This window comes from Merops nubicus, unplaced genomic scaffold, assembly GCF_000691845.1.
Source record: "Merops nubicus isolate BGI_N331 unplaced genomic scaffold, ASM69184v1 scaffold18615, whole genome shotgun sequence".
NCBI lineage: Eukaryota > Metazoa > Chordata > Aves > Coraciiformes > Meropidae > Merops > Merops nubicus.
Window position 1 is genome coordinate 199 of NW_008610500.1, and position 20,685 is coordinate 20,883.

The 20,685-nt window shown below is 44.2% G+C and overlaps 1 protein-coding gene across 1 annotated transcript in view; it reads right to left on the reverse strand.

Annotated features, from left to right (window-relative positions):
• Positions 1-315: 315 nt before the first annotated feature.
• SATB2 (SATB homeobox 2) overlaps positions 316-20,685 on the reverse strand; it is a 107,350-nt gene continuing 86,980 nt past the window's right edge. The window contains exon 10 of the mRNA XM_008940947.1: positions 316-1,433. Coding sequence (XP_008939195.1) covers positions 978-1,433 — 456 coding nt within the window. The 3' untranslated portion in view covers positions 316-977. The remainder of the gene's footprint in view (positions 1,434-20,685) is intronic.

A 20,685-nucleotide genomic window follows, 5' to 3' on the forward strand; every position in this document is an offset into this window, starting at 1 on the left:
ACAGGTAAATAAAATCCACAGTAAAATGTGGTTCATAGTATGAATTCCATACATCGAATCTCAACACATTATCTTTCTTCTCTTTCTATAAAGACCTTGTTCATGGACAAGTCTTCTATGCGCTGAACTTCAGTTTGTCATTCTGAATCCCATGAAAATTCATCTGCCCGCTATGGAAAGGACTGTCTGGAGAGTGGAACGTGCTGTATCCTTTTGTGTGTGCATTGTGTTTAAAGTACTTCAACTTACTAGTTTTCTTTTTAAGGTGCCCTGATTTGTTTTTCCATTTTCTCTCTTTTTTTTCCCCCTCTTTTCTTTTTTTGGCAGTGTTGATTTATGTCTTTAAATACATACCTCAAAAATTACCCATCACGTTGCCAAATAGGAAGCCATATAATAATGAAAAAAAAAATAAAATCAGGGATAAACATTGAAAATAAATAGGAATTCAAAAATAGTCACCACACCCTGAGAGCAGGTGGCAGTTTTATCAAAAAGCCAAAGCAACTCATTGTGAAGTGGTTTTAATACATAAACAAGTCTCATCTTTAAAGAACTCATTTCACAGTCTATACTTTCAGGTTGTAAAGTTCCATCCCATGCAATTTTAATATATATATATTTTATGTAAATATATATATATATATATACACACAAAGCCGTAAATTTCCCTTCATTGATTTCATAGGACTTTTTCTTCCCATTTACTTGCTAGATGTCCCTTTTGTAAGTGCAAGATTAATGAAGGCATAATCCTATGTGATTACAATGATTACTTCAGTCAAACGCAGGAAGTGTGACACTGGAGTGTCTGTGTCAAGGCGATGGCTGATGGGGCAATTCTGAACTGATTCGGTTTGCACGTGGGCCGTGCGCAACGGAAACGAACAAACAAAAGGTAAAAAGAGAAAAAAAGTTAAAACTGAAAGCTGAAAATCCTTGGATCGATGTATTGCTTTCCGTGCTCCTATCTCACATTATCTCTGGTCGACGTCCGCTGGAGCTGCCTTGGTTTTGTCGGGGTTCTCCTCCTCAGGCTCCACTTTGTACATTTCCTCAGAGCCCTCCTCGCTGTCGTTCTCCTCTGACTCTGTCAGCAGCTCCTCATCCTTGTACTCTGCCACGTCAACCACCGTTCCCAAATGCTCTTTTAGCTTCCCGTGGTGCTTTACATGGTAACGTTGGTTCTGGAAGAATTTGATGATGGTGTGTTTGGGGAGATCCAGCTGAGCAGAGAGGGTGTGGATGGCTTCCTGATCAGGGTAGAGACCCACGTCGTGGATAAAGCTTTGAAGAATACCCAGAGCTTCCAAGGAGATCTTGGTACGGGATCTTGGCTTTTTGGCACAACTGTCCTCGGCGGGTGGAGGAGGAGCCTCTTCTCTAGGTGGGGAATTCTCCTTTGTAGGCTGGGACTGCTGTCTGTGCAGCACCTACAAGATCAAACAGACACAGACTTCATGTGCGTGCCGAACCCTCGGTGCTTGACATAAGGGCACTTGTACAGGTCTTTGCATGGGGTCTACTTTGCTTTGGTGAAGAGAAGCACTTACTAATATTCATTTTCCATTACCTTTCTCACCTGTAAGACAGCTGTGCCAGGAACTACAGACTGAAAGGAGAAAGTGACATAAAAGGTAAACGATATAAAATTAAAATAAAGCCACAAAATAAATAAGAAATACAAAACGCAAGTAATAAAAAGAAACATAAAATAGCCAAAATAAAAATTAAGTGAAAAGGTATTACAGTCTTATGGTCATGATGACCAACTAGTTGTCCCATCTCAGACAAGTCATTCTCCACCCTCTTTGTTTTCTCTCATCTTTTTTAGGTTAGAGACTCTCACCATTGCTACAAGAGGCCAAGTACCACCAAGGCCTAGTCACACATGGGATTGTCAGGTGCTACTTTATCAGGAATAATGATTTGGCATTAAAATCCATCACAGCTGCTTTATGAAAGAGAAAAAATAATAGAAGTGCAGAGGTTTGTTAACATTTCCCTTCTCTGAGGGGGGGACATCGTGGTCAGTTCATCTGCTTCAGAGAGCTGGCTCTAACGTGTCTCTTGAACAGATTTCCCTGTATTACATCTCTATCAATTTCACTAGTTGAGAAGTTCTGAGTTCAAATAATTAGAAACCTCTATTTGGAGAAACCTTCTGGGCAGACACACGTTTCAGCCTTGTAACAGATTTTCACCAGCAGCATCTGCTTTTTGGCAAGTTTAAAGAAAGAGTGCGTAGCTCTGAGTCTTCCTACCAGCCACTTAAAATTACTCCGAAAGGGCCTTGTGCAGCCCTTATTCCAGGGGAGAAAATACCTGCTCTGAATTGCTAGAAACACAGCAGAGCTCCATATGCTTTCTTTAAAACCGAATCTATACAAGAGAGATTACTGGCAAAAATCCCCTACAGGATTGAGGGCTGTATTTGCCCAGAGGTGTCTTCAGGTGCAGGGAAATAATTATTAGAACTCAATACTACCAAGCTAACAAAATCAATATGGATAAATATTTCCTTCCACAAATAAGAAAGAATTCTGGCTCTTAACCCAAGAAGAAAACGTCTTTGCTGCTAACTGTAACATCCAGAAAAATCAACCCTACATTAAAGTTCTCTCAAGGGAAAAAAAAAGGATAAGTAATGGAAACGTGCTGAGAACTTGCACAGGTTTTACACACGTGTATTGAACCCTCAGTAAAACACTTCACGAGACAAGTTATTACTGCAAGAGGGAAGTCCACTGTGGAGTATCAGCCTGTTACACAAATAAATAACAAGGCCTTCTGCTGAAGAGCTCTTTATTCATTTCCTTTATCAAAAGTTGCCATCATACTCATTTGTAACACTGGTGACCTCCAGTCACAGTTTTTGGGAAGCCCATCAGAGTCCCCAGCCGCCCCTCATCGCACGGACATGGCCAAGGACAGGGAGCTACCCAAGGAGCTGAGGGACAGAAGAAACTCAAACAGAAATGGTGGATATCCTGGTTCATGTTTTATTACGTCTCTCGTAATAAAAGAGCGTAATGTTCCTCCGGTGCTTTTTGAGGATTTCCTTCTTGCCCATGGCCTGTTTCCAAAGGGAAGGCCTGACATTTTCAAACAGGGGGCTTACAGACGAGGTTTGGTTCCATGCCTGCACCGTCAGGGAGCACCGAAAGCAGCAGGGCCAGGGTCACTGATGCTAGCCCAGGACCCGGCCCCGTAAATTTGTCACACAGCCCCTACCTACATTATCTCCTCTCTGTGCCCTCTAGTCCTGTCCCCCACCACCGTAAGGCCCAGAGCAGCCAAAAAACCCCAAAAACAGAGATTTAGCACCACAAATAAACTGCCAGGGAACTTGCAGTGTCCTATGAAAAGCCTCAAGTAGCATTGCTAACCAGAAGCTGAATTCCAGTAGCAGCTAAGAGCCACAGAAACACATCCAGAACAGTGCAAATCACTCTTCATTCCTGTTGGAGTTGGAAGTCGGCTCTTTTCCCCTTTTCAGTTGACAAATAGCATGAGAAATGATCCAGTCTCAAAAATGTTACAAGACTTCCAATCAAATATAATGATGAAAAAAATCCGCAATACAGGATCAGCAGCAGTAAAATGTTTAATTTGAAGGAGATGAAGAGATGCCTACAGCATCTATAAAGCAATCAACCAAAGAGAGGGCTGAGAGCGGGAGGGAAAGAATAATTGTACTTAACCCTTCCTCTTCTGGAGTGACCTCTCCATCCTCTCCGGAAGAGAGAACACATAACCCAGGGGTTATCAGTGTAAAACATTAGAAAAAGGTTGTATTTTATTTCACTTACTGTTTTCCTAAGTAATAAAACCCCCTAACACTACCCTTTATAACAAATAAATCTCATGATTTCACTAAATTCATGGGGCTTACCTGGATTTCTAGTGGTATTAAGACAGGATTTCAGTGACACATTTTTCAGCAACACAACATTACAGATATACAGTGAGAAGGATAAATACACAGAAATGTCTTCAGGTTTAGGCTGTGATCGATTTTGTATTTCCTTCTGCTAATATGGGCTATTTAATACAAAAGAACATGCTTTCTGCAGGAAACAGATCAACTCCTGAGGCACACGACAGAATATGAAATCTAAATTACCTTTTTGTTAAATATTTGCTTTGAACTACATTTGTAAAACACTCTGGTCGATTTGGGCAATTTGCTTACTTTGTGTCTGGCTTTGCATGCCACAGTCTCTGAGGGGAAACTAACCATTTTTGGCAGTTCCAGACTTTCAGATTTTGGGTGGTTAATTATGCTCCTTAATCTGCAGGTAAAATCTCCACTGGCTTCACGCACTGGTGCGCACACCCTGCTGTAACACTCTGGACTTTGGGTCAGTGCTGCTTAGCTTCTGTAGTGTGCAGAAGGAAACCCTGCTGATCTTCCGTGACTGAAGTACAGGCTGCAGCACATGCTCCACTGCAAACAAACCTCCCAAACGCTGCTCTGGCCTGCCACGAAACTCCACACCTACGGTGGCCTTCAGAGCGAAGGGATAAAACCCAGAGCCACTCAGCTTTCCTCTTCCCCAGAAAGCTGGGATCAGAAGGGTTCACTGCCTGGTGGAGGTGCAGCATGAGCCCCTTTCCCACCCCCTTCTCTTTCCTCCATGCCCTTCCCCACCTCACCCAGGCCACAGGTGGGGCAGCCTCCTCCTCCTCCACAGCCACCACCATCTGGAGCTGACTTCCCTTCGCCTCCCTCCTCACTGACTCCCCATCTACTTTCAAATCAAATGTGAAGATATAGATTTCCTTCCATGCCCACAGGACTTATTTTTTCCATTCCTTCAAGAGATCTCATTTTTAGACTCTACAGGCATGGCTGCCCTCTCAGTGTTTCAGAACAGAGCACCTTTTGAAGACGCTGCCTTACGAAGGCTCATTCAGGTAGACTTTAACCTCACAGACAAACTCATTTTTTCAAACTAATTAACCAGCCCTGGTAGAAAACTTGCAAGAAAACAAATATGATGGAAGTTGACTTCAAACGATGAAGTGACTGGTCTTAAATCGCACTGTACTGAAATATGATTTGAAGGCTACAATGAAAACCAGCTGGAAGCCATGTGTAAAATATAATAGTACATGCCTACAGGGAAGGAAGTGAGATATTGAATGATTAAGTTTAGGAGAGCATATAATGTAGTGTATCATTACAGGAGTGATCAGGATTACTTGTAATAAGCTAAGGGTTTGTGGTCTTTCTAAAATCCAAAGCCAAGAATTATTGGGGGGAGGGGATCACCGCACTGCTTCACATGTATCTGCTCCCCATCTCTTGGGATGCTCCTGCAGGAGAAACCTGACTTGGGCAGACTGGGACAGCCACATTCCCACAGAGAAGGTAAGTGAGCAAACTCAGACTGAACGATGAACATCACGTAATTACAGTCTGTTTCTGCACTGCATTTAATTTTGGCTGGATTCACTATCCCACTGATGTTTGTTTCCATTTCCACCCACTTTCTAGCTAGAACTAGACACGTGAAAATGGTGAGTTGCTAAGGAGAGCCAAGCAGGATGCTCGAGCAGGGTACACACACACACTGGGGGACCAACTGCAGCAAGGCACCGTCTGACAACACTGGCTCCATGAAATGCCACCTTTCAGTGCCTGAACAGCCGTCGCAGCAGATCAGGAACAGGAACTGCTTCCCCATGTGAAAACCCTCAGCTCTTTTGGTTTGTAGCACAGCTCTCCTCTTCCCTTTGCAGACAGGATTAGTCAGGTGAGCTCCCTTCCAAGGGGTTTTGCTGAGATGATGAGATGCCCCTTACTATGAGAAACACCCAAAATGTTACATGCTTGGAAGACAAGAGTGTGCACTTGTAAGAGAGACTGCCCTTGCTGAACAGACACCACCTCCCCTGTCCACAGCCAGAGCAAGCACCAACAGGTACCTCAGGTGGCCTGTGCTGGCCACTATCAATTCTCCTAGCCCAAAAACACAAGAAGCAAAATTGAATGGATTGTTGTCCTGTTCGCCAGGGAAGGTTTGAAGTGGATATTAGGAAAAAATTTCTTCCCTGAAAGTGTTTTAAAGCCCTGGAGCAGTCTGCCCAGGGAAGTGGTTGAGTAATCATCCCTGGAGGTAATTAAAAGACCTGTAGATCTGGTGCTTAGGGACATGGTTTAGTAGTGGACTTGGCAGTGTTAGATTTATGGTTGAACTTGATGATCTCAAAGGTCTTTTCCAGCCTAAATGATTCTATGATTCTATTCTCCATGGTGGGAAGGAGTCTCACCTTTTAACTTTCCTTCACATTTACACTGCTTTCACAGCCAGCCATAACACTGTGAGACACACACCAAGGACTTTTATGCCAAAGAGAACAAGTTTTTAGCCTGCTAAAGGAGCCCAAAATAAAAGCCAGAGAGAATGTACACATGTTACTAAATGAAGGTTCAGTACCTGTGTTTGGTAAATCTAACATTGGTCATCTATTGCATCCCTCACAACCATTTGAAAATCAGCAAGATTTACCACCAATTTGACTCAGCTCACCAGTCTGACTCAGTCTGTCACCAGCAAAGTGATTCATTATGCACTTCATGTAGGCAAGCCCACTGCAAAACCTCCTTCCCAATGACTAGTTGAAGTCAAAGGGAGGGTGGAGGACAAGCCCAGAAAGGGTGTCGAGCTGCATTCTGCTGAGACCTGTCGCTGGAATTTGCAACCCTTCAGCTCTGCAGGCAGGGAGCTCCCAGGCAGTGCCTAGCTAGCGTGCTGAGTTTACTTAAGAGACAACCTTCACCACCTTGCAAAGAAACCTTACACGTAGGAGACCCTGTCCCTCTTAGCAGATCTCACAGGAACGATCTGTGGGGAGATTATCTCTTCAAACAAACAGCTTTACACACCCTACCCCCCGTCTCTCTTTCCTCATACACAGAAGGGCAAGAAGAGAACCGAGCAAGCTGCTGCATAGCCAGGCTTGCACCCTGACAGCCTCCCAGTCCCGGGCTCACAGGGGTACAAGCATTAATTAGACACAATCACTGTGCCAAGACACTTTACAGGTTTCCTAGGAATGTCTGTAGAAGAAACTGTGGCAGAAGTTACAATTTGCACCTGTGTTCATTTCTTTCCTCTTAAAAAGGTGGTTGTTAGACTACTCTTTTTTTTTTTTTTCCTTGCAAAAATACATTCATTTGGGTAAACACTGCAGCATTAGTCGCCCAAGGAAAATGAAGTATTTTCTTTGGGTGTATTCTCATAGTGGTCATTCCACACCTTGACACCATAAAGCTGTGTTAAAGACTGTGGTTTAGTTTCCTTGCTTTTCTTGGATTATACAGTATCCTAAGGTCAAAACTCAGGAAAATCCAAAACTGTTATTAAAAAAGAAAAAGTATCTATGAAGTGATGACAAATTGCAGACTACAGGTGTTAGATTACATTTTGACTCCAGGCAGCTTTAATTTTAGTTTCCCTTTACAATTGCCCTTAGCAGGTACTGTTATCAGTAAGGGATTTAAAAAAATATGTGGTACTCAATAAAAGAAGACCGTGTCAAAAGAAATCAATATGAGCGTGCAAAATGGTAGGAAGTCTGACATGGATAAATATGTTCACTTTCATCTAACTTCAGACTGAGATTCTTTTAATTTTGTAGGTCAAACGCTAGCCGCACATCCTGTTGCATTTTCCAATGCAGCTTAGTAATTGCTTCACGAGAGTAAGCACCATTATTAGATAATTGTAATAAATATTTGTGATATGACGTGCCCTGTCTCATGTAAGCCAGACCAAGTCAGAGCTGGTGGCTACAACTTGGAACCTGGCAGCCCTATGCAGCTGCAAAGACAAAGCAATCATCCAGTAAAAAAATACCCCAAATATTTAGGCCTTTCCTGTCACCTTTCCTCTGCTACTGACCACCCCTGGTGTCAGAGGATTGGATCAGACAAGTCCTGTGTTCTACATCTCTCAGCTCTGAGGCACAAGTCCCTCTCAGAGCCACGCAAAAGGGAGTCAGATGGAACGGCGAGGATAGAAATGAGTTCCACAGAGAACCCAAAGCCAAAGTCAAGTTTGTTTTCCAGGCTGGAATGTGAGCTGGTTGAAGTGATTCATTTCAACATCTTTGGAGCACACTCGCCACATGCTTCCCTTTGCTTTACAGCGCTTGCCTTGCTTAAGGGCAGGAAACAGGCAGTGATCTGAAAAAATGGCAAGACGATGAACAAACACCCAGGCTCTGGAGCAGCAGCCCCATCCTGCAATGCTTCCCCACGACCAAACTGTCAAAGAAGGTCCAAAAGGTGACAAGGAGACAAAAGGAAACAGAAAAAAAACAACCTGAAACCAACAAAACTTTGAGTTGTGTGTTGCTTTTGCCATTCCACAGAAAGTCAGCAGCGTAAGCGTAGGCAAAACACAATTAATCTTGATTTGAAGGCGGGGGGAAGGTGTCTGCCCCCCCTCCCCAGCACACACTGCTCCCATTAATGCTAACAGGAGCTTAGCATGCATCAAAGAACAAATACACCACAAAACATTTTTAAGAGCTATCATCACTGGAGATAAAATATAAATTACAGCCTGATTACACTGTGCTGCTGAGAGGCTACATGTGCAGTATAGCTCATAGTGACAACTGGAGATGACCAGATAACTTCTGGACAGGTCTAATATTACTGTAAGACATCTGGGCAGAGGAATCTCTCCTTGTCTTTGCTTTCCTTTCAAGAAGCCATGGCACTGCTGTCTGCACAGTTGTTTGAAGAATGTTTACAAATCAGCTTGACAAAGAGAAAAAAAAATCCTGCCATCACTTGACCACAATCATGATCTTATTCTTCAGTAATGCGTGGTTTATTTCCCTTTCCTGATCTCTGCTAATAGACAGCACGTGCCTACACAATAGTCACTATTTTGTCTGTATAATGTTAAAAAAATAAATCAGAAAACTCTGACAATGCAGACCAGTGTCCCGGTGTTTCCCAGGGTAACTGCTCTCCCTCAAACACCAGCTCAACTCTTCCCACAAAAGCACAGGCACAACTTTCATTGCTGTGCAACTGCCTGAGCACTGGCTGATTTTATGGGGTAGCACAAATGAGCTCATGCTGCTCAATGTCAGTGGACTAGCTCTGAACTTCCCATCTCTGGCTGGTTTAATGCAGATTCTCAGGTTTACTGGGCAGTAGTGGTGGCCAGCAGTGGCTATCCCTTCCCCAAGCACTTGGCAGCCTGGGAGGACTGTCAGGCACTCCTGCACAGCCCCAGGTGGGGCCGGCATGTACCTACTGTGTAGATACACAACAGGCCAGATTCATTCCAGCTTCTGCTGGCACAAACCAGGGCACAAGTGACAGAGAGGCCGCTGTGGCCAGGAAGCGTTGCACAACGCCGCTGCAGACTCCCTCCTGAAGGCATCGGTGATGGATGGCTCCATTGTCTGGGGATGGGGGATGGCCAGCGCAGCTGGCACGGGGGCTGGCTTGCTGCACCCCCCAGCAGGCAGGCAGCACTCTGCTGGCCTTGGAGAAGCCATGCAGGCCTCTCTTACCCACAACCTGTGGCAGAAGGGCAGCCTCTTATCACCAGGGAAAAAGCAACGCCCTGTAAAGGTTCACGCTGCCCTTCTGCACGGTGATACCGGCTGGAACCCTGCTCACGTGGGACTTTCAACATCTGGGTGCACATCGAGGGCCACAAAACCTTCCAGTTAGCACTGACCTTCAGAACAAGACCATGAGCTTTGTGGACCTCTGACTTGCTTCTTCCATGCTTCTTCTTACAGCCCTAAGGAAGGGTCTCCAGGGTTCTGTGGAATGCAGAGCCCTGCTCTGAAGTTACCAAATAGGGCCTGAGCGTGGTTGTGGCTGGAGGGAGGGTCTGTCAAAGACTTCAGGTGGATTCTGAGTTTCCCTGTCCCAAACATGCTGATCCTAGTGATGAGCTGGCAAAATGCCACAGGAACAAAGGAAGCAACAAAAGACTTTTGGTTGCTTTTCTACAGACAAAATACTTCTGGTATCCTCTGCATTTTTCTTAATTAACACTACGCATGTTCTCCTATCGTTTTGAAAACCAGAGGAATTATCTGTGGGCAGTGTGAGTAAGACATTCCCTGACAAGCCCCAACCTAGAGCCACGCTTAAGGTCAAGTTCTAAACCCCTGACTAAGGTGGCACAAATAGCACCACTATAATCATGTTGTTTTCCAGTTACTCAGATCAGGAGTAGGCACTGCATTATTTCGGGAAGCATATGTTTGGATTAGACACTGGATTCTGGTGGGGGGGTAATTATTTGTCCCATCTAACTGTTTTGGGTCCTTACAGATGGCTATTTGGGGTTCCCGGAATACCTGACTGTACTGCTAATTTTTACAATGGGGGCAGTTAGAAGTCAGGAGAACCTGACTGTTATGGTTAGTGAAAATAGCAGATTTGTGCTGATAAAACACTACTCAGCATGTTTTTTGCTTTCTAGATGTAACCACCAATGCACTTAATAACAGGACTTGAGCAAACTATACTGTGTGAATCAAACACATAAAAGTATAAATATTCCTTTTTTTAGAAAGCAAGTCTTAAAAAGTGCATTATAATCAACTACCATGGTAAAAGCAAAATATCCAGCACTACCACACACACAACTGGCATTACGTGCTTTATTATACCCTTAGCTTCAAACTGGGTAAATAAAAATCAAATGACCAAAGTACAGTCTCCTGCACAGATTAGGGCACTGAGGACAGGAGGCCTCAGAGAATTAGATCTGAAATCCTTTGTCTTCATGACTGCACTGTGGAAAAGGTGGGCACGTCCAGAAGACTGAAGAAGTTATGCTGCTGTTACTGCTCTCTGAGTCTCACCACTCTGACCCACATCTATTTTACAAATTCTGGATGCTGGAAGAAAAAGGCTTTATGGAAAATAAACAGCACCTGCAGTTTATATTCACAATACCAGAAAACATGCAGTTGGGGAAAATAAAAGCTATTTTGCTCATTTTTAAGAAAACAGTTTAATATATGGCCAGAGAGGCAGCATTAGGACAAAGGAGAGGATGAGACTGTTATGGCCCTGGGACCCACCCATGGCTTTGTGGCTGCCTGCTGTGGGCTGCTCAGGCCATGGCTGGTGACACAGATGTCACTGCAGGGCTCAGCTCACACTGAACACAAGCCTGCAGCTAGTGCAGACCTGTGTGCAAGGAGCCCTGGGCTTTTGCTAGAAATGCAAAACACCATTCTTTGCTTCACTAAGATTACAAATGTGTGGCATTTTTCAGTCAGAATTCTTTCTTTTGGTCAAAAATGTCAATTGAGTGACATCAAAGTATTGCCTAAATAAAGTCTACGTTGCCAAGCTGTCTGCCTGCAGTGGTGGGGGAGTGGGGTGGGTAAGTCCAAGCAGTTGTTTAGGCATTTCTCATGAAACACCATATTCTGGTTACTTTTATTCAGAACAATTTTTGCTCTTCAAATTCCTCCTATTTTCCTCTAAAGCAGTATGTTGTTCTAAACTGCCACAAACGTTTTTATTTCTTCATTTTAGCTGAAAATAATAATTTAAAAAGCACCAACACATTTTTTTCTTTTCAGTATTTCAGAAATGTCAACAACCCCTTAAACTCAGCTCAAGCACTCCTATAGCTCTAGGCTGTACCACCCAAGGAACAGAAGCTCACAGTCATCTCTCTACCCAGCTACCTCCTTCACCGTCGTATTTACGAAGGGTTGTACTGACAGGAGCTCTGAAAGAATGAAGTGTAATGCAGCTTATAAAAGCAGCTGGACGTGAATCTTTCCTATCTCAAAATCCAATAAAGATTATTATTTTTATTGCATGTGGGAGTCCTTTGGTCTATGTAATACTGATGAGCAGCTTGGTCAGTAAGTCTGAGAAACCCAGAAAGTACTTTCAAATATATTCTGGCCAGAGACAGCTGGGAGCAAAGTGTGCATGTTGCAGCTGATGGCCTGAAGGGCACACACGTATCTGGGGATTTCTTCCTTGGTTCTCTCCTACCTGACCGTGGTTTTCTTACATCCTCTCCAGGAGGAAAGACTCCAAGCCTCTCTTACACTTGAACCTTCCCAAAAAGGAGGCGTCACCTCAGAACTACTCCCCCTCACCTTTCCAACATGCATGAACCCAAAAAAATGCATAGCCTGCTTCAGTCAGGGCTCTGGACTGGACTTTAATGGATCCCAAACAGAGCCACACAGCATTCTTACTTCTGCCCTGATATAAACAAGGGAACACCAGGAATAACACTCCTCCAAGCCAGCAATGCCTCCCTGGCACTAATCAGGCCATTAAAAAGGCACAAGCCGTTTGTCTGACACAGAAGGACAAAGACAACCACAGAAATTAATCAAAACCAGGGAAAAATTAGAGATTAGAAGTAATAATACTCCTTTCAGCAAACCACAGGCTGAATGCATGATAAGTGGCTAAAAGTCACAATCATTGCAAGATCTAGAGGGAAAAAAATGTCTTCTGACTGAATGAAATGTAAATTAAGCTTGCTCTGGTACAGAAGCATTTCCTCCACAGGGCAGTACTTGCTGCCATCAGGAAATCCAGACCTGCTGGCTGCAAAGCAGGGCTGCCACAGCTGACCTTCCCTGATCTCACTGAAGGAAAACACACGCGCTCAAAGTCAACACTTGCAGAGAAAGGAAGAAAAACCCTAATGTGGCAGACTTGCTAGAAGAGATTTCCATGGAGGTTCCCTCCCCAAATAAGCAGATGGTTTCCAGTTAGGCAGGGTCAGGGACTGCCCATGTGGTTTCCTGCCTGCTTGCCTTTGTAGCTTATCTAGATCTCATCAAGATACGCAGTCCGAAAAAATTAGAATGGCTAAATACAGAAATTAGGGAATCTAAATGGAAACGAGCCTTGGTTTGCAGTTGTGCAGAGGAGCAGAGGGATCTTTCTCTGGGTGGGAAGAACTCAGTGGTGCTGACCCCTCAGCTGGGGCGGCCACACCGGGCTGTGGCACATCTCAGCTGCAGAGCCCGCCTCGGGTCTCGCCTGTGCCAGGCTGCCTAGCTCTAGCCGAGGGTGCTGGGGAACAGCTCAGCTGCTTTGACGACCCCCTGCCGTGCCCTGCCCACGCGTGGGGGTGCTGCCCGCCGGCTGCCCAGCTCCACGGCGTGCCCCTGCTGCCCATGCAGCCCTCGGACCTGCCTGGGAACACAGGCACCACACGGACAGGGCATCCCCAGATGAAATCCTGAAACCCGGATGAGATCCGAGCGGAGGACAGTTCCACTTACAGGAGAGCTCTGAGGTCAAGCAGTAATTAACTGAAAGGTTCTGATTGAATACGCTATTGACTGCGCTCACATCAGACAGCTTCCTGTTTATTAGACCTTACGGGCTGTCTAGGTGCCAAGACATTAAACTGTCAATAATCTATTAATACTAACCAGCCTCTCCCTCCCTACTCCCCCATGCAAAGAGTCTTAGGTTAAGAAACTGCGCTAAAAAGATGGAAATTTTTGAAGTGAGATGGAAACGAGCCTTTTAGAGTATTCCTGTGCTTGGTTCCAGCTGAAGTCACAGCAACATTCATGAACAATATAACACGCAGTCTATAACTACATGGAAAAAACTGTGTTAAAAAAAATCAGACATGATTGAGACCATATCCTGAAATCTGGCTTTCTTTCCCAAGCCATCTTTAAACAGTCTAAGTTAAATTTAATTAACAATTTACAACAAGGAGAAAGAAGTTATTTAAAGACAGGCCTACAGGTCCTTAACATTCAGTGTCTGGGAAACAGTTGTATATAAAAAAAAAAAGTTTTAATGAATTTAATAGAGAAAAGCACTTTAATTAAATGCTGTCAAAGAGGATTGTATTAATGACTGCACACAAAGGAATTTAAAGCAAGCCAAGTATATTTAGCAAATAGGAAGTAGGCTTTCAGAGGCTGCAACTATTTATGTTTCTGCCATTGCAATGCATCTAGGAGATCGTGTTGCCAATTGAAAGCAGTTATGTTATTAGATATGATTTTATTTATTATGGATTATTAAAATTTCAAATGCTGCAGGGAATACATTTATTTCACTTCTAAAATGAAAGAACAAAGATATTTCCTGCTTGTTCAGTAAGAGGAAAAATAGAAGAGGAAATAAATAATAAATAATAATAATAACAACTTAGCACTTAACCAGTGAAGTGCTGTCCAGACAGATCTTTTTACAGGGCTTGCTGAGTCCTGGAATTCTAGAGTGTCTCCTTCTTTTTGCTACAACTGGATGGATTCGCAGTTGCTACCACAGCTTCCTTCAACATGGCATGGAAAGAGGAGCCCATTCTTCCTCCTCGTGGGCAGGATACAACTCCAGAGAAGTAAAAAGAACTCCAGATTACCAAGATTTCCGTGAGCAAGTTTTGAGAAGACCAAGGTTTTCCAGACCTAACCAAGAGACTTAGCCACTCATGAAAGTCCATGGGTCTGCATTAAGCCTTTCTGCAGAACGTGCTTGCCTTCCTCAACACCCATGAGAGAGGACTTGTGGCAGGAAGGAAGAGGCTCTTCACAATCCTCCCTGCCTATGTGCCTTGGATTCAAGCACAGCACGTGGAATGGGCATGGCCTAGTAACAACATGATGTAGAAATCCAAACCATAAATTTGAGAAAATGCAAATAGAGAACTCAAGGGTGTCAACATTATTTTGTACTACGATGGTATGAATAGCATCAAACTAAATTTAGTCCACGCTGGAAACCAAGGAATGTTTTTTGACACACAGTTAATGAGATGGCTGGGTCTGTAATATCCAGGATACATTCTGTGATTTACCACATCCTTTCTGCCATATGGAATGGTAAGAGGTTAGTAACAATTTTAGATCTTTCAAACTTCTGAATGCTCCACCAGAGGCACCTTATACATGCTCATATTCCTTGATTTCTGAACACCAAGTCCCTTTTAAGTTAGGCACAACTACATCAGTCCCAAAATACTGGGTTTGAAAAGTATTTATTTATATTTAAGTATGAGACTTTTACCTTCTAATTTGAAACACAAAGAAGTGAGTAGAACTCAGGGAGAAGACATTGGAAAGGAGGCACAGGGGAATACCTACTTCCTTCCCCACATGAGCAGCATCATCCATGGTGAAGTTCAATTTTCTAAATACATTATCTGATTTTTGTTTAAGACTTTAATAAAAGTCATGTGTGATGTGTGTGGCGAATGTAGCCTTTGTTGTTCCACAGCTAGGGATCTTGCAAACAGCTTCGCTTTGTCTGTGCCAAGATATTTTGGAATATTCTTTGAAACACTGTAAGCATAGATGACTGTGAGAAAAAATATGTGCTACTGTACTTCTGGATACTTCATGTGTGAGAATAGTGCATGCACACAAAAACATTTCCCTTTTCAAACTGCAATTCCTGTAAAAGTCCATGCAAACGTAAAATAACATACACTAGCATATTAACTCTCCCAAAAACATATTCCTGCACATATTACAGTCTCTGGCTATTTCCAACCACTTAGGACAAAAAGCCTTCACCAATGAATTTCCAAAAAGACTGGCCCAGGGCAAGGAGACCAAGTATCTACGTCCTGCTCCATCACAGCCTGACTCCCAACACTCCCCAGAAGCTGCACGGTTTCCTTGGGGGTTGCCATGCAACACGGGAAGATGAGCAGCTCGCTTGCTCTCAGAGGTCTTTGGGGGACAAGCAGTGCAATGTGCCCTGGTAGCACAATAGAATCTTGCTTCCCTCCCCATGGAATGCCTCTGCACAACGCTGGCAGCTTAGCGTTTATGAGAGGGCCAGGACTGGCAGAAATGAGGGCCAAATCTGGTCAAATTGTGTGTGAAAGACAGAAGGGTGAGACCACAGGGGCCAGAGCTGCAGTGATATCATTTGTTAAAACAACAACCTGTCAGAGCAACGTCAATGCAACCCACGACCCAGGTGATTTGACAAGACTAAACTTGCCTACCTCAGAAAAACCCAAAACTATCCACTTTACTTGATCTCCCATTTCTAGGGTTAAATGGAATAGTACTAAACCTAAACTAATTTCAGAACAGAAGCAGGTTTGCTTTAATTGCAAGTACACTCCCCACCACCATTTCAAGGGCATTCGCAGGCTTGAAGTTAATAAAAAGCAGCAGCACTTTTTAGCCACATTAGATATGAATGCTAAACAGAAACAGCTGAGAAGGAGCAGGAGGCAGGTTTGGCTACAGCAGTCGAAGCTCAGGGACCTTCCACTGCAGTTGGGATAACTATCAATCACAAGAAGCTCTATAGGACACCTCAGAGTCCAATGCAAGGTGTCTGCTGACTGGTGAGTGTTCCTGTTGCCTTTGTCAAACCTCACGGGAGGCTCCTGAGCTACTGTGGCCCATCAGGAAAACAGTGTGCACCAGAAAGATGGAAACCCAGAGTGTACAGCCACAGCTTTTGTTCCAAAACGCAGCGAGTCTGGCTGCTGGGCACAGGGACTGGAGCAGCACAAGAAAGCAGCTCAGAAGTGGAAGTCTTCTGAGAGTTTTGCATGTAGTGCTTTCTCTAAAGAAAGAGGGTCCCTTACCCTCACCCAAAAGTAGACAGACACACGAGAGAGAGAAATGCAAAGTGGCATTTACAATAGATATTGTCTTCAGGTTTAATACTGCACAGCAATAGCAGTTACATAGCTTGAGATTTTTTTCAGTGGTATTTGACTGGTTTAGATTGAAAGGAGACACTGAAATTGATTCTTCTATTGTCTAATTTTGATAAGAGAACGGGAATCGAACTCCAGATAACGTAACAACTGAGGAATACAGATTCTCCACTCATAAAATTCACAGAATTCTGACAAGCATTTTCCCCTGGAATTCTAAGTCAAAGACAAAATAGACACTCCAGCAGCATCCCACCCAAACCAAAGCTCTGAGCTTTCTGAGTGGAATGAATAAACCTGCGGTACAAATATCTCTAGAAGTCCATCTGGGTTTGTTGAGTACAAGTTGTCTCATCAGTCTCGACCACTCCTGTCTGAGCAGACATCACATTCAGCCATGGAATAAGGAGCTGGGGAGAATCAAAAAGCAGTGGGTATCCATCTGTCTTTTGGGTACAAAGGAATGGCCAAAAAGCAAAACTATCAGCCACTAAGAATGAATCACAGGGCACACTATCCCCACAAAAGTATTTGTCTAGTTAAACCAGTAAGCACTGAAGTCAGAGAGGCAGCATGGTTTGGGAAAGTAGGTTTTGCCTGAGTATCCCAGATAACTCAATCTTGATTTCCAGCACACAATATCCCCTGCTGTAACCCACACAAACACAGCACAACCTCTCTGTGCACATCATCCTGTAGATCATTAAGCACACCATGTCCCCCCATGGAATAACACGGTTTTGCTTCACTCATCATCTATGATTGCCTAAGTATTATTAATTAATATTATTTTTTAAGAAAAGAAATTTTAAGTCTCTCTGTTTTCTCCATCTGCATGCTATGCATTTTGTGACCCATGAACTCTAAGATGTTGTTTAGAATCAGATATTTCATTAGGAAGCACTACAGTGGTGCTCATTCCCCTTTTTATTACTTCTAGAAAGAGAATATGAAATTAGTTTCATTGGATTGCCATCGCCACTTGCCTTGACCCATTTTACGAGGGCTCCATGTTCTGCTGGTTTATATTTCATTGTGATTTCTAAAATATTTGTTCCCTTCCATCCCTCACAAAATGACAAAATTAGTATTTCATTTACTTCTGTGGTATGTTATTTTCCGCATATTTAAAGAGAGACCACAATGTTTGTAGTGAAAACACAATACAAAAGAGCTTTCCTACAGCTTTCTGCTATGCCTTTTATTTACTAATGTTTCTCCATGATTTATGATCTGAATTATTATAAATTGCCAGATTTGTCTAAATCAAAGCTTCTGAGAAAAAAAAAGAGAAGAGGGATATAGATTTTAAAAAGTGACAGAAGTACCAGTGCATCAGAAAGCATGGGAAAACCATTCTTGTTCCTTTAAAGTCCTTTGACTGCTCTTAAATCAATATGTACCTACCAGCTTCAGCAGATCTATCTGTTAGCTTCTGCAGAAAATGAAAGGCAAGGTTTCCCTGCTCCCAGAAAAGTACTCCAGTTGCTCCAGTGGAAGCTCATCACTCCAGAGAACTGGCTCATTCACCCCTACCCTCCAGAGACAACAGCTTGGTTCATCATTTTCCCAACTGAGTCAGGTTTCTCTGTGCCAGCAATTAACAATGAATTAGCACTATATTAAAGTGCCAGGCAAGATGGTTGTTCTCTGGAGTGGTCACCTTAGACACAGCAGACAAACAGTGGGAGAAGGGAGAGAAATTAGATTTACTGTGTCTGTAACAAACACGGAATCCCTGGTTGGCAATGGGAAGTGGCTGGAGTCACTTCACAGCATTAACACTCCCGAAAGGTTCAATGCCAGGGAACAGCCCAGGAATGGTGGGATTTAGTGAGGGATGAAGTAAAACGGGGTACCCTCACCTCTGCAGAGCAGGAAGCTCAACACAGAAGCATGAGGACTGCTTGCTGCATACTGACTTTGCATGCACCCTGCCCAACAGACCTACGTAAGGGCCAGGCCAGGCTAGATCAAAGGTCCAGCCAGGCAGAATAGGGCAAAAATATAAGAATGCTTTCTGGCATACCCTCTCACCCTCCAGGGACCTGTGGCTCAGACACTCTGTAAATGAGAGGTGGCATTTGTGGTACCCAGCTAGTAACAACCTCACAGGTCTTTCCTTAGTCCTGCAGTAGATTTGTGATTACACCCCACTGCACAGAAGGAGGGGGAGAAGGAGCCACTCACTGCCTGCCTGAATTTCCCTGGAAACAGGCGAGCAGCTGTGGGAGCTCCGCCCGCCTGTATGGCAACATGTAGGTGTAGCATGGATGCTCTGCAGCCAGCACGGGGAGGGAAATCCACACTCTGGCACGTCCATATGGTCACACCCAGTGCTGCCAGAGAACACAGCCATGTCACAGAGCTCCACTGGGCTCGCATTTTATGACTCCCCAGCACAATAACAAATAAATCAAGTGTGCAGAGAAGAATTTCTTGTGCACTGAGCTTCCACCATAGACATTTTTCATTTCAGAAACGGGAAAATATTTGATTAAATGGATTAATATATGGCTGACGGGAAAAATGTAATGGAAGAGAGAGCCTAAAGCTGAACAGTGAGGTACAGGCTAGTAATACTGAGCAGAGGAAAAGAACCTGCCACGCAAGAAACAACGATCCCTTAAACATCAAAAGCAAAGTTGTGTCCAGTTGATCTTCTACAGCATGACAACAACTGCCCCATTGTGCACACCCTGCCGACAGAAGACAGAGCTCAGACCTGGCCTTGCTGTGATTCCCTCACTGAAGGTGTGCCCAACCCTGCAATCAGCAAGTGAACTACACCAAACCCATCATGGTTAAATCTCTGCCATTCCCAAGGAGCCATACCAGGGAAAAGGCTGAAAAATTATCTATCCATGCTCTTTTGCCTGGTCATGCCTCTTGTGAGGATAGCAAGGATGTTCTTCCAAGTCCTTCATTCTGACCGAGGGGCATTTGCAGCCCAGAGAGGGCTTGACTGTGGTGGCAAGGAGCTCTGGCAGCAGCACGGGGCAGCCTGTTTTCAGGCTCTCCCAGTCTCACAGCTGGAGGGGCAGGAGGCTCCAGCCTCAGACACAAGTTACTGTACACGACGTCAAACCCATCAGAGCAGAGAGAAAGACGGGGTGGGCGGAGGGAGTGAGCAGAGGCAAGAGCCTCCTGCCTGCCTTGGTGTTCCAGCACTGCACCTGCTGCCCTTCACAGCACTGCTACTTGTACCTTCTCCAAAGGACTGTCATCTTAACAGCAAGGCTGCAGGTAAGGGCTCGACTTACAGTGCTCTTCTCACTACCACAGCCTGCAAAGCAAAGTAGGTCAGAGACTGAAGCTCTTGGACGTTTCCACCCCCTGCTAAAAAGCAGCCAGGCGCCGTGGCAGACATTCTGCACCCGCCACCACTCTGAGAAGGAAATGAGAGTTGCTTTCCCACTTGACACTACAGAGGGAATTTCAGATAGGCAGAATGTAATTACTCGGCCTGGAGTTCGGCCAGGAGCGGGGCCCAGGACCCCTACCCTTATGTAAAGTGTCACAGAATCTCCAATGACTGCAAGTGTGAGGACCTCAGCTTTATGTCTCTAGCTGCTGTCATTGATTCTTCATGGCTAATTACCTAATAGTGACCCTTGCAGCAAAGCCAAAAAACAAACCTTGCTGCTTGAAACAATTCAAGTCCCAGAGACCAAAAACTACACAAGAATTGCTTGGTGCAGGGTATCTTCTGGCAGTAGGGAGCAGGTGGACAGCAAACCTCCTGTGTCTTGCACTCGTAGCGTGCCAGTCAGAAACCTACTGGGGTTTTTGGATGGGCAAACATAGCTTTAAAATGCAGCACCCCCAAAACACAAGCCTACTGTATCAACTGCATACCAGCGTCTCCAGAGTTTTGCTGTATGTAGTTGCCAGCTGGTTCCATTTATTTTTCTTCATTTTTCATATTTTGACTGTAATAAATAATTAATCCATGGCTTTGTAACTTGCTGACAAATACAAATGCATCACATTCCAACGCAGCGTAACGTGTCACTCACAAGAGCCAACCTGCACG